General features: G+C 44.2%; 1 protein-coding gene across 2 annotated transcripts in view; it reads left to right on the top strand.

Moving 5' to 3' along the window:
• Positions 1-14,767, top strand: part of LOC135514571 (extended synaptotagmin-2-like) — a 62,954-nt gene that overhangs the window by 34,941 nt on the left and 13,246 nt on the right. For both annotated transcript variants that reach the window (XM_064938007.1, XM_064938010.1), the window contains exons 9-17: positions 3,433-3,553; positions 3,804-3,980; positions 4,190-4,275; positions 4,412-4,460; positions 4,561-4,650; positions 5,404-5,499; positions 10,004-10,078; positions 10,219-10,305; positions 14,291-14,440. In XM_064938007.1, the coding sequence (XP_064794079.1) occupies positions 3,433-3,553; positions 3,804-3,980; positions 4,190-4,275; positions 4,412-4,460; positions 4,561-4,650; positions 5,404-5,499; positions 10,004-10,078; positions 10,219-10,305; positions 14,291-14,440 (931 nt within the window). The remainder of the gene's footprint in view (positions 1-3,432; positions 3,554-3,803; positions 3,981-4,189; positions 4,276-4,411; positions 4,461-4,560; positions 4,651-5,403; positions 5,500-10,003; positions 10,079-10,218; positions 10,306-14,290; positions 14,441-14,767) is intronic.

Below are 14,767 nucleotides of genomic sequence, written 5' to 3'. Positions count from 1 at the left end.
AAAATACATTGATTCCTTTTTAATTTACAGCGTTTCCCTCACTTGGACAATTTGGCAAAAGTTTCCCCATTAGCAGGAGGGATGGGGGCAACTTCTTGACCCGTGCGTTGCTCAAGTTCAGAACAGCTGTCAGTCAAAACCCATACAGCGATGTGTATACCAGTATACATACAGGTGTAAATGGCTACCTATAAAACTTATCTGCAAGTGATATACAGTGCCTTGCGAAAGTATTCGGCCCCCTTGAACATTGCGACCTTTTGCCACATTTCAGGCTTCAAACATAAAAATATAAAACTATATTTTTTTGTGACGAATCAACAACAAGTGGCACACAATCATGAAGTGGAACGACATTTATTGGATATTTCAAACTTTTTTAACAAATCATAAACTGAAAAATTGGGCGTGCAAAATTATTCAGCCCACTTAAGTTAATACTTTGTAGCGCCACCTTTTGCTGCGATTACAGCTGTAAGTCGCTTGGGGTGTGTCTCTATCAGTTTTGCACATCGAGAGACTGATTTTTTTTCCCCATGCCTCCTTGCAAAACAGCTCGAGCTCAGTGAGGTTGGATGGAGAGCATTTGTGAACAGCAGTTTTCAGTTCTTTCCACAGATTCTCGATTGGATTCAGGTCTGGACTTTGACTTGGCCATTCTAACACATGGATATGTTTATTTTTGAACCATTCCATTGTAGATTTTGCTTTATGTTTTGGATCATTGTCTTGTTGGAAGACAAATCTCCGTCCCAGTCTCAGGTCTTTTGCAGACTCCATCAGGTTTTCTTCCAGAATGGTCCTGTATTTGGCTCCATCCATCTTCCCATCAATTTTAACCATCTTCCCTGTCCCTGCTGAAGAAAAGCAGGCCCAAACCATGATGCTGCCACCACCATGTTTGACAGTGGGGATGGTGTGTTCATTGTGATGAGCTGTGTTGCTATTACGCCAAACATAACGTTTTGCATTGTTGCCAAAAAGTTCAATTTTGGTTTTATCTGACCAGAGCACCTTCTTCCACATGTTTGGTGTGTCTCCCAGGTGGCTTGTGGCAAACTTTAAACAACACTTTATGGATATCTTTAAGAAATGGCTTTCTTCTTGCCACTCTTCCATAAAGGCCAGATTTGTGCAATATACGACTGATTGTTGTCCTATGGACAGAGTCTCCCACCTCAGCTGTAGATCTCTGCAGTTCATCCAGAGTGATCATGGGTCTCTTGGCTGCATCTTTGATCAATCTTGTCCTTGTATGAGCTGAAAGTTTAGAGGGACGGCCAGGTCTTGGTAGATTTGCAGTGGTCTGATACTCCTTCCATTTCAATATTATCGCTTGCACAGTGCTCCTTGGGATGTTTAAAGCTTGGGAAATCTTTTTGTATCCAAATCCGGCTTTAAACTTCTTCACAACACTATCTCGGACCTGCCTGGTGTGTTCCTTGTTCTTCATGATGCTCTCTGCGCTTTTAACGGACCTCTGAGACTATCACAGTGCAGGTGCATTTATACGGAGACTTGATTACACACAGGTGGATTGTATTTATCATCATTAGTCATTTAGGTCAACATTGGATCATTCAGAGATCCTCACTGAACTTCTGGAGAGAGTTTGCTGCACTGAAAGTAAAGGGGCTGAATAATTTTGCACGCCCAATTTTTCAGTTTTTGATTTGTTAAAAAAGTTATAATAAAATAGTTTGAAATATTCAATAAATGTCGTTCCACTTCATGATTGTGTCCCACTTGTTGTTGATTCTTCACAAAAAAATACAGTTTTATATCTTTATGTTTGAAGCCTGAAATGTGGCAAAAGGTCGCAAAGTTCAAGGGGGCCGAATACTTTCGCAAGGCACTGTATATATATATATTTTTTTGTAACCTTTATTTAACTAGGCAAGTCAGTTAAGAACAAATTCTTATTTTCAAGGACTGCCTAGGAACAGTGGGTTAGCTTCCTTGTTCAGGGGCAGAATGACATATTTTTACCTTGTCAGCTCGGGGATTCGATCTTGCAACCTTTCGGTGACTGGCCCAACGCTTTAACCACTAGGCTACCTGCCGCCCCAATGCTCACTTATGCCAAACAAAATTGGGGTGAAATAAAAACAACGACCAGTGGGAAACGTCAATACAGTTGTCCAGGTTATTCTCCCTGGAACATACTGTTAGAAGTGACCAACACGCCACACATACAGGATTGTCATTGTAGTGTAGTGTGCCATCCAGAAATTTGAATGGGGCCATTTGAATATACTTCATTCAATGAAGAGACATGTATAGGCCTGCATGGCTGTGGTGGTTTGGTAGATAATGTAGAAGCTGTGCCCTGATCAAGGTCCACAACTAAACAAATGAGTATGGTGTCTGGTGTGTCATTTTTGTTTTGGTATGAGACATTGTGGGTTTGAGAGACTCCGCCCTGTGAAATGTAGCCTTCCTCGTTTTACAGGTTTGAAGGAAACACCAGTGTGTGGGTGTTGAACCTGAAACCTGCCCAACCCTGCCTTACTCCGAGCTTTTTGTGTGTGTGTGTGTGTGTGTGTGTGTGTGTGTGTGTGTGTGTGTGTGTGTGTGTGTGTGTGTGTGTGTGTGTGTGTGTACAGACAGAGAGAGGGGGTTCTGTGTACAGGGCTCAGGTTTCCTCTGGTGGGATTTGCATCTCCTTCTAAAACAGCAGGTACCTCCGGTCACCCAAGTGTTTGTGTAGTGTGTGTTTTGTGTAGTGTTTGTTTTGCTTTCCGGGAATGGAAGTTCTCCATTCACTACAATGCTTCCATCTAGTGGGCATTAGAGAAACTGAACATTGAGTCTGGTTTGGATTCATCCTTTATAATAAGCTTAATCTTGGCTCTAGTTGAAATACATGTAGGCCTTGTTTAACTTGTGGTTGGGCTGCTCTCTAGAGTTCAGAGTGACAGTGCCCTTGGCTTCTGCTGTCACACATCGACTGAATCCCAAATGGTACCTTTTGTCCTATATAGCGCACTAATTTTGATCCAGCCCCATAGGGCTCTGGTCAAAAGTAGTGCACTATAGGGAATAGGATGCCAGTTGGGACACCGACATAGTGACCCCTCCCCCTCCTCTCCACCTGCCATTGGAAGACCAGAATTTAATTGTATTTGCCTGAACCCCATAAACCATCCAACACCACCCAATCTGTTGACAGAACTGTGATGATCCCTGTGATGGCCTGTACACTGTTGTGTAGCCTCTTCTGCTTGGCTATCAGTCTCGAACGTCACCAGATCACTGTTAAGTGTCAGCGCTACAGGGCTACAAGACACTGAGCAGTGCACTATATAGGGAATAGATTGCTTTTAGGTTGAAACGGGATGGAGGTATAATGAGCCTAACTAGATGATTTTTTTCTATCTGTCTCTCTTGTCCTGTGTGTGTTATAGCCTGTGTCTCTTTATCCCCCGTTAGTGGCCTGTGTGATAACCTGATCCAGGACATCATCTACAGCTACCTGGTCCTGCCGAACCGCATTACCATTCCTCTGGTGGGAGAGGCTCAGCTCTCTCAGCTCCGCTTCCCAATACCTAAGGTAGGGAGGGACGGACGGACGATTCCCACTAATCACACACACTACACTGAGTCTGAAAGCAAGACACACATTCCACTGTATGAAGCCAAACCTGATTAACGAATCGGCAAATTTCCCACTGTTGTTTTGCTATGTTGAAATGCAATCCATCCCTTATGGCATTATTGAATTCCAATGTTGTTAATGTAATATATTAAACCACTATGAGATATGTATGAACTCAGTGATGTTGATCTCGCTCTCCTCCCAGGGCGTCCTGAGGATTCACTTCCTAGAGGCCCAGGACCTGTTAGCGAAGGATGTGTTCCTGGGAGGGATAATAAAGGGCAAGTCAGACCCGTACGGGGTCCTTCACATCGGCAACCAGCTGTTTCGGAGCAAGGTGATCAAGAAGACCGTCAATCCCAAGTGGCACGAAATCTATGAGGTAGAGAGAACATTTTTAAACATCCAGGAAGATTTCTTAAGATAATTGTTATGTTGGGGAAGATTCATTTGGTCTTTGACAGTGCGAGAGAGAATGGAGTGGGTGGGTTGTCTGACATGAACGACATTCCAGTGCATTACCAATATGTTGCCCTGTATGCAACTAGGAAGGTCTAACTGTAATCACGCCTGTGTGAATGTGACCTTCAGGCTATGGTGTATGAAAACTCAGGACCACAGAACCTGGAGATAGAGCTGTTTGATGAGGACACTGACCAGGATGATTTCTTAGGAAGGTAAGTGATACATCCTGATCCAAAGCCATCAAAATCACTTGAACGTCATGCATGACTTCTGCTGTAGCACATAAAGCTATCATGTATCAGCCACTCTCTCCAATGAACTCACAGCATGTGTGTATTTGCCTTGCAGGTTATTGATAGATATCGCTGAACTTCAGAAGGAACAGAATGTTGACGAGGCAAATGTGTATTTTGTTTTGACTCCTTTCTCAATAGAAACACTCAATTGTGAATATATGTGATCATCCAGCACACTGAATTCCTTCTGTTCCATTCCAGTGGTTTGTCTTGGAGGAAGGGGATACCGGAAAGCTGCACTTAAAACTGGAGTGGCTGTCTCTGCTTCCCACTCCTGAAAATCTTGATCAGGTACTGCCTTTTATCTACTTAGCACCCCATTCCCTATATAGTGCAATACTTCTGACCAGGACCCATAGGGAGTAGGGTGCCATTTGGGACACAGGTAGATCAGTCTGTATGTTAATGAGTTTTCAGGCCTTCAGCTATAAGACACTTAACATGAACAGGTCTACATATTCCTCCATCCACTGGAGAGAGAGTAGATGAAACATGTAGATTAGAGGGATAGATCAGGGCATCCACGAGGGAGTGCTCACGCTGTTTGAGCTCTGTAGTTCTTATTCTTATTGAACTCTGTTTTTCCATTCCATCCACTCCACAGGAGGTTGGTGGCACCTTAATTGGGGAGAACGGGCTCGTGCTAATAGCTGGAGTGGTATTGGTGGAATGGCATCAAATCCATCAAACACATGGTTTCCAAGTGTTTGGTGCCTTCCATTTGCTCCGTTCCAGACATTATTATGTCCACTCATAGATCCCTGTAACACCAAATGGTACCCTGTTACTTCCCTATAGGGTTTTAGTCAAAAGTAGTGCACCAAATAGGGTCACAAACTATGTTTCTCCAGTCCATTATGTCAGTGCTGATGAGACACATCGTTCTATGAGACACATCATTCTATGTTTGACCAACAGTACAGATTGCTCTTAATATATTGGACTAGTGTTCTGTCTAGGGGGAGTACATCAAGCTGTCTCACACTACAGTAACTACTGTGCTGACTATTTACTCTGTCCGTGTCCTCTCCCGCTCTCTCCCAGGTGCTGACCAGCAACAAGGTTGATAAAGGACAGGCTAATGCTGACCTGTCGTCTGCCCTGCTGGTGGTCTTCCTGGACTCGGCAAGGAGCCTCCCTGTAAGTCACTCCACATGTGGTAAAGTCCCTAGAAGAATAGGAAAAAGCACAAGAGCTTCTGCATGCTTAAGATTGATGAGCCGTTCTGCTTGGGCTAATGTGTAGCAGAGAAAAACATCACGCTTTGGGACCTTTATAATTAGAACTCGGATGGGGAAACACACTACATTGCCTTACTGTATCTCCGCACAACTTATTTGACCTGTTAGTTATGAGATGGCCATGTCACGTTTTTTTGCTGGCCACAAAACATTATACTTTATTGTGCCAGTCTACCAGTCATGAGACGGTATGAACCACCCAGTTCACCCCAGCTTCTCCCACCTGTCTCCTCTTCCTCTGACTGCTCTCCTGCTTGATCTCCTTCCCTTCCCCTCTCATGATCATGTTAATATCCTCTACCTCTCTTCCCTCAGTCTGGTCACTCACACTTATAGTCTGCCAAAGTGATGCAATATTGTACCTCCAGTTGTCTTTCTATTACACCTGTGAAATAACATAATTCGTTTTGGCTCTATTTGCATAAATGCATCACAAAGGCAAACCCTGATTCACACGTCTCTTTTTAGACTCCTTCTCTTTGCTTTCTTCTCTCCGTTTCCCCCCTCCTCTGAAGAGTGTGTTCAAGGGGAACTTGGGTTCTGGCTACTTTAAAAGAGCGGAGAGCTTCGGGCCTTGTCTTTAGTGAGAATACTGCCTCTCTCTATAGGACCTTATATGGGAGTCCTCTGGCATATTGCATCCTAGTTTTATTTTGCCACAGTGGGATTTTTTTGGTACTGACGATTGAAACACAGTAACTACTTGTGGCCAATAAGCATGTTGATTGTCATATGACTTATTAAAAAAGTATATTTTGACAGTTGTTAGGTTCTCATTTTTTCAGAGTAAATAACCCACGGACACTGGAGAAGCTTTAACCAAGTTTATTCTTCCCAAAGGTTCTGTTCAGCTGAAAACAGACAGCTAAAGACTTCAGACTTCACGGTTTATATACATCCTACTTAAAACATTCCCTCTCTCCAATCATTAGTTTATGCCCAAGAGAAAGAAGGTAACCAGATACTAACCCTGATTACTCCCTTAAGGGGAACTGACCTCACCCGTCACCTCCTAATCCATAGATATCCACCTGTCTTCCCTATATCAACACATCGCTCTCCTCTCCTCCATCAAACACATTCCAAAGCCTTCTGGCTTTCTACAGACTCTTTTCTATTTAACGCTTCGTCTCTATCATTTATTTAATATCTCAATGTTCAAAGTTTAGCCGATTCCAACACAGTAATGCTGTCAGTCATGATTATGGGCATGCCTTGTATAAGATATCTAAACAAAAGAAAGGGGCTTGTTAGCGAGACTTCTCTGTGGATTGCTTTCCCTCCATCCCGCTCACCCAGCCATTCCTAGCCTGTTGGTGAGTTGTTGCCTCGGCAACAAAGACTCTCACTAGAGGGCAGCATTTGATCGTCTCCACAGTTTACATGGGACTCTCACCCTGCCCAGCCTCTCTTAAAGTCCAGACATAATTGATCTCAGAGCATCTCCCGACTCCAATATCCTCTAACGCACACCTCCCAAATCAAATAAAACCACAGTTCTTAGTCTAAAATCCTTTAAACTCAGCCTGTCATCATTGACCTGACTTGTCAAGACCAGTGGTGGCTGGTACCACTTTAAATCGGAGGATGATCTCATTGTAATGGATGGAATGGAATAAATGGAATGTTAGCGAACACTTCGAACACATTACTATGAGCCGTCCTCACCTCACCAGCCACCATTGATGCTAACTATGTAGTCAACAACAAGAATGTAATTTGTAACAACAACACAGAATGAATAGGTAATATTATACAGAATGCAAGGATATTATGCAAAGTACTGAATGTAATGCTTCACCTTGGATAAACATTTAATTTGTACTGTAGATTAATTTGTTGCTAGAAATTATATCTGTGTTGTATAAAAGTATTCATCAAGAGATTGACTCTATTCCATTTACCCATCGAGATAATACAGTATCTGGAATGACATAGATGTACACTAAACAAAAATAAACGCAACATGCGTTACAGTTCATATAAAGGAAATCCATCAATTGAAATAAATAAATTAGGCCCTAATCTATGGATTTCACATGACTGGGAATACAGATATGGGGTGTGGATCAGAAAACCAGTCAGTATCTGGTGTGACCACTATTTGCCTCATGCAGCGTGACACATCTCCTTCGCATAATGTTGATCAAGCTGTTGATTATGGCCGGTGGCATGTTGTCCCACTCCTCCTCAAAGCCTTTTGCGAAGTTGCTGGATATTGACAGAAACTGGAACACACTGTTGTAGACGTTGATCCAGAGCATCCCAAACTTGCTGAATGAGTGACATGGTGAGTATGCAGGCCATTGAAGAACTGGGACATTCTCAGCTTCCAGGAATTGTGTGCAGATATTTGCGATATAGGGCTGTGAATTATCATGCTGAAACATGAGGTGATGGCAGTGGATGAATGGCACGACAATGGGCCTCAGGATCTTATCACAGTATCTCTGTGCATTCAATTTGCCATCGACGCAATTGTGTTCGTTGTCCATAGCTTATGCCTGCCCATACCATAACCCTGCCTCCAAACTCTTGTCACAACATTGACAGTAAACCGCTCAAGCAAACCGCTCAAGACCCTGGTGAGGACGTAGATGAGCTTCCCTGAAACGGTTTCTGACAGTTTCATCAGATGTTTGGGTGGCTGGTCTCAGACGATTCCGCAAGTGAAGAAGCCTGATTTGAAGTTCCTGGATTGGGATGGTTTCACGTGATCTACTGTTGTGAGGCCGGTTTTATGGTAGAGAAATGAGTGTTAAAGGATCTTGCAACAGATCTGCTGGACATTCCTGCAGTCAGCATGCCAATTTCACGTGCCCTCAAAACCTGAGACATCTGTGGCATTGTGTTGTGTGACAAAACTGCACATTTTAGATTGGCCTTTTTATTGTCCCCAGCACAAGGCACAGCTGTGTGATGATCATGCTGTTTAATCCGCTTCTTGATATGCCACACCTGTTTAGGTGGATGGTTTATTTTAGAGAAGGAGAAATGCTCAACATAGGGGTGTAACAATTTGGTGCACCATATTTGTTTGGCAGCTCATGAAACGCGTCACTAGCACTTTATATGTTGTATTTATATTTTGGTTCAGTGTACATACAAAACACCATAAATATCCCCATATCCAGACCATCTCCCTCCTGCCACTGGACTGCTTCTTATTGTATGCTCCTCTTTATTTCCCATAGTGATTCTCCTGGCCATGTCACTGTCAATACTCTTCGTGATTCATTCACCTCGTGATCATCATGTTGTTTGTCTTGTTATCATGGTTTTCGCCGTTGCTCCGTTCCATGATTTTAACCTCCTCTTGCATGCCCTCCCCTAATAACTAACCTAGTGTTGTTCATTCTCTCGTGCCTGGGGGGGGGGGGGAAGCTCAGTCCTTTAGAATTCAACCATGATGGTTTGAAGAAGGCCTCAGTCAGTAAGGCCATCGAGGTAATGTAACAACAATGCATACAGAGCAGTGTAGCCTAGTGGTTAGAGCATTGGACTAGTAACCGAAAGGTTGCAAGTTCAAATCCCCGAGCTGACAAGGTACAAAATCTGTCGTTCTGCCCCTGAACAGGCAGTTAACCCACTGTTCCTAGGCCGTCATTGAAAATAAGAATTTGTTCTTAACTGACTTGTACCATGTTGTTTGGCTGGGTGTGTTATCTGTTAGGACATGGATTTGTATTGATCCGTTTCCCGAGTACCAATCTGTTGATTATTATGAAGTAAAAAGCAATTTGTAAAAGTGGAAAGCAATTCAGTTGATTAGACTAGCATAGACTGTATTGATTGTTTATATCCCAGTGAGTAATATTGCTTACAAGTTGTTTCCCACCCATATATTCCTACAGGAGCATTCAAAATGCCTTGCATGTTGTTTTGGGTTCCTTGTTTTGTGTTATTAATTAACAAACCCCAAACTGTTTGCACTTAAACTGCCTTCCATGCACCGTATTCTAATATTCTGATGATGTACGTAACAACTGTGTTGTATGAGATAATTAACACACCAAGAACATCTACCTTTATATAAGTGTTTCTTCGCTTCCAATTTCAACTATATCGCCTGCTGTAATGGGGTTTTCTATAGACAATTATGTAACTACTCTACTTCCTGATCTCCAGTTTGAAGGCTTCTATATTTCGCCAATGAGGGATGAATATGGGGCCTTACATCAGGCCACTTTTTTTTATATTAACATAATCTTTATTTCAGAACAATTTTCTAATACAACCATTCAAAATTTGGGATGCTCCATAATTTAAGTTAACCAATATTTCTATGTGTGTATATTAAATCTGATTAGACAAGGATAGGGCGATTTAAAGTAATACCGATGAAGTTAACATCTCACAGTTCAAGAGGTTGTGTGTTTTTACACCTGTTCTTTCCGTTTCAGTCTGGTAAAAAAGTGGGCAGCATCCCGAATCCTTTTGTCCATTTCACAGTCGGGCACAAAACGTACGACAGCAAGGTAAGCCCAACAGGCCATGTTTCCTACTCTACAGTTCCCATAGATTTGTATAATTATATAAACAACACTGCAATGCCATGTGAATAGCATATTCCTGGTCTTTTTCACTGCCTCTAACATGGACCTTTTTCCCCAACCAGACGAGGTATAAGACCAACGAGCCTGTCTGGGAGGAGGCCTTCCCTTTCCTCATCCACAACCCAAAATGCCAAGAGCTGAAGATTGAGGTATGGGTTGTAGGCATGCTTTTCCTACTGAGTGACCTCATTGCTTACCATTTAGTTTGACCTCTATGGCTATACGTTTAACATTTATCATTTATCCGACACTCTTATTCAGAGCGACTTTGTGCATTCCTCCTAAGATAGCTAGGTGGGAAAATATCACAAACATAGAAAGTAGAAAGTGCAGGTTCAGGTTTTTTTTTGGGGGGGTGGGGGTTAGTCGAGTTGAAGAGGAGGATTATTTAAGACACTTTGAAGATGGGGTTTGAGGTTTTCGGGAAGATGAGCAGGGACTCTGCTGTCCTAGCTTCAGGGGGAAGCTGGTTCCACCATTGGGGTGCCAGGACAGAGACAAGCTTGGACTGGGCTGAGAGGAAAGTGCCCTCCCATGGTGCCCCCCCAGGTCTCTTGGGAGGGCTAAGAGACCTGGGGTGTCAGAATGTGTGCTCGGATTGGGGTGTAGGGTTTGAGCATAGCCTAAAGGTAGAGAGGGGAAGTTCCTCTCGCTGTTCTGTAGGTAAGCGTCATGCTCTTCAACTGGAAGCCAGTGGAGTGTGCGGAGGAGCGTGTTAACATGAGAATAGTGAGTTTCAGCAGTCCAGACAAGATGACAAGTGCCTGGATTAGGACCTGCTCCACTTCCTGTGTGAGGCAGGGTCGTACTCTACGGATGTTGTAGAGCATGAACCTGCAGGAGCGGGTCACTGCTTTGATGTTTGCAGAGAACAACCGAGTGCTGTCCAGGGTCAAGCCAAGTTTCTTTGCACTTTGGCACTCTCTTTGCACTCCACACTGTGGAGTTGTCAACCGTGATGGAGAGGTCTTTGAGTGGGCAGGCCTTCCCCGGAAGGAAGAGCAGCTACATCTTGTTGAGCTTGAGGTGGTGGCCCGACATCCAAGTTGAGATATGCGTGTTGCCACCTGGGTGTCAGAAGATGCCAAGTAGTTGAGTGTCGGCTGCATAACAATGATTGGCGAGACCATGTGAGGATACGACTGAGCCAAGTGACTTGGTGTATTTTTTTTAACCTTTATTTAACTAGGCAAGACAGTTAAGAACAAATTCTTATTTTCAATGACGGCCTAGTGGGTTAACTGCCTGTTCAGGGGCAGAACGACAGATTTTGTACCTTGTCAGCTCGGGGATTTGAACTTGCAACCTTTCGGTTACTAGTCCAATGCTCTAACCACTAGGCTACACTGCCGCCCCAGAGAGAAGGGGGCCTAGTACCAAGCCCTGGGGGACACCAGGAGTAAGAGTATGTGGTGCAGACACAGATAGTGGCCTGCCAGGGAGGATGCAATCCAAGAGTGTGCAGTGCCTGAAATGCCCAGCCCTGAGGGTGGAAAGGAGGATCTGATGGTTCACAGTGTTGAAGGCAGAGGATAGCTCTAGGAGGATGAGAACAGAGGAAAGAGAGTCAGCTTTGGCAATGCGGAGAGCCTCTGTGGCACAGAGAAGAGCTATTCTCTGTTGAGTGACCCGTTTTGAAGACAGACTGGTTAGGGTCAAGAAGATTGTACAGAGAGATAATGAGAAAGTTGATCAGAGACAGCACACTCAATTGTTTTGGAAAGAAAACAAGGGATACAGGTCTATAGTTTTTGATGTCAGATGAGGGGAGCGACTCGGGCCATTTTGAAGTCAAGAGGGGACGCAGCCAGTGATGAGGGGAATGGGACAAGCTCTCCAGAGATTGCCTGGAGGAGGGGATAAGGTCGAGAGGGCAGGTTGTCGGGCAGCCAGTCATCTGGAGAGAGGGGAGAAAGAGGTCAAGGGTAGTTCTCTGTGAGTGAGACCAGTGGACTCAATAGGCTGAGTGAGTAGCGGATGTCGTCAACCTTCTTTTTAAAGTGGTTGACAAAGTCGTCCACAAAGAGTGAGGGAAGGGGATGGAGGATTAGGGAGGGGGATGGGATGGAGGAGAAGGTGGAATAGTTTTCTAGTGTTCGAGGCAGAAGCTTGAAATTTAGAGTGATAGAAAGTGGCTTTAGCAGTGGAGACAGAGGAAGACAAGGTAGAGAGGAAGGAGTGAAAAGATGATAGGACCTCCAGAAGAATCGTTGCCCACAGCCCTGTTCTGTAAGCTCACAATGCCACGCAGCAAGAAGGGAGGGCCAAGCCGGCCTGAAGGAATGCGAGTCAGGATGGGGAAAGTGAGTAGAATAGTCAGGATGGGGAAAGTGAGTAGAATAGTCAGGATGGGGAAAGGGAGTAGAATAGTCAGGATGGGGAAAGGGAGTAGAATAGTCAGGATGGGGAAAGGGAGTAGAATAGTCAGGATGGGGAAAGGGAGTAGAATAGTCAGGATGGGGAAAGGGAGTAGAATAGGGTCGACGAGGCAAAATGAGGAGACAAGAGGAAGAAGGATTTAGGATGAGGGAGAAATGATAGGAGAGAGAGCAAAGATTGCGACGGCACATGAGCATGGGTAGGGGCTTAGTGGTTAGGGTTGGAGACAAAAGGAAACAAAGTAGCGATCAGAGATCTGCAGGGGATGTTGCAGTGAGATAAGTAGGCGAGCAGCCTCTAGTAAAGATGAAGTCAAGCGTATTGCCTTCCTTGTGAGGTCAAAAGAAGAAAGGAGGAGAAATAGTTGGAAAGAAATTAATAGAAGGCTGATGTCAGGAGGTTGAAGTCGCCAAGTACGAAGAGCAGTGAGCCATCGTCAGGAAATGACCTTATCAAAGTGTCAAGCTCATTGAGGAACTCTCCAAAGGCACCTGGTGGGTGATAGATGACAATTTTAAGCTTGAGTGGAGAAGTGACAGTGACGGCATGGAATTCAAATGAGGAGATGGACTGGTGAGAGGGAGAAAATAGAAAATCTCCACTTAGGAGAAATGAGTAGGTCTGTGCCACCACCGTAGTCAGATGATGAATGAACAGCTGGAGTAACAGTGTTCTCTGGGGTGATCCATGTCTCCATCAGGGACAAAAGGGCAGCAGAGGCTGTGATGAACTCTGCGTTCTTGACCGCAGATCGGCAGTTTCAAATGCTGCCAGTGACCCGGAATTCCACATAGGTTGTGCGCGCAGGGTCCACTAAATTAGAAGGGTTGCAGCCAAGGGGTGGGGAGCGTCTGTAAAGCCTACAGGGAGAGGAGCGAACAGGTATAGAAAACACACATAGTTGCCAAAGCGACAAAAGAGCAAAATGAGATCATCAGAACGTAACTGGGTAAAATATTCAAGTGAGAGAGTGGTGTGGAGCCTCCCTCTTTCCTTCTTCAAAGAACCTGGCAGAACAGTCTTTGTTTCGGCGACGGTCTGACAGCTGTCGCTGAGAAACCAGGGGGAGACTGAAGTACTAACGCTAATTGTCTAGCAGCGGTGGAGAGCATACCTCCCTCTACTAATTGCTGATTGCCTAGGAGAGGTGAAACCACTTCCCCTCCAATACAGCCACTTACTAAAACAAGTCACAAATTGCCCTGCTCCTTAATCCTGGTTGATGTGTCAACAGCTTTCTGCAAAAGTCAGCAGTTCACACACCAAGTAGGCTACTGGGAAGACGGGTGTGACCGTACAGTTGATTTTGACAAAGGTGGGATTACGGTGGGATTCTAGTGTGAGACTGAGCCAATTATTTTTTATTTATTTATAATTTAAAAAAAGATGGGTGTCCCAAATTGCACCTTATTCCATATTTAGTGCATATTTAGTGCACTCTATACCAATAGGGCTGCACCAAATAGAGTGTTAGAGTATTTGTGACACACACTATGGCTACTGTATGGCCTTACAGATGATTTAGTGTGATTATGGTGTGGGATTTAGCTGATTTTGTCTGCTAGTTTACAAAACTCAGCATATCTGTGAAATTCGGGGTGCACGGAGCACGAGAGGGAATTTTGGGTCTGTAAATTCCAGCTACTGTAGTACCTGTGCACTGCCTATTTGTAAGTGCAGTAGAATTTACAGTAACTTGACACAAACTTCCGCTTTCATATAAAAAAAAAACACGTGCCCCCTTTCGCCCTTCAGGTAAAGGATGAGAAACATGATTGTTCCCTGGGGACTCTGAGCCTACCCCTAGCCCGTCTCCTAGAGGCTGAAGACATGACACTGCACCAGCGCTTCAATCTCAAGAGCTCTGGGACTAGCTCCACCATCAAGATGAAGATGGCACTGAGGGTAAGGGTCCATGAGGGTTTGAATAGGGCTCTTATAGTCATGCACATGTGTTTGCATCCCAAATAGCTCCCTATGTACAGTGGTTCCTCAATTAAAAGTTGCGTAATACTGCGGTATAGCATGGTACGGTGTGTTACTGTGCTTGCCGTTAATGCTCGTTCGAACCACCAGAGAGCAGCTTTGAGCACATCTACGCTTGAGGAATGATCATCATAGCATGCAATTGTGAATACACTTCATGGTTAAAATGTAAATCTATATATAATTGTATGCACACATCTGTTAATAGAATCAGTGTTTGCTTCTTTGCTCACATCATTTGACCAC

The sequence above is a fragment of the Oncorhynchus masou genome, chromosome 3, assembly GCF_036934945.1.
Source record: "Oncorhynchus masou masou isolate Uvic2021 chromosome 3, UVic_Omas_1.1, whole genome shotgun sequence".
NCBI lineage: Eukaryota > Metazoa > Chordata > Actinopteri > Salmoniformes > Salmonidae > Oncorhynchus > Oncorhynchus masou.
The sequence above is the reverse complement of the archived record's forward strand: the minus strand, read 5'-3'. Positions and strand labels throughout refer to the sequence as shown.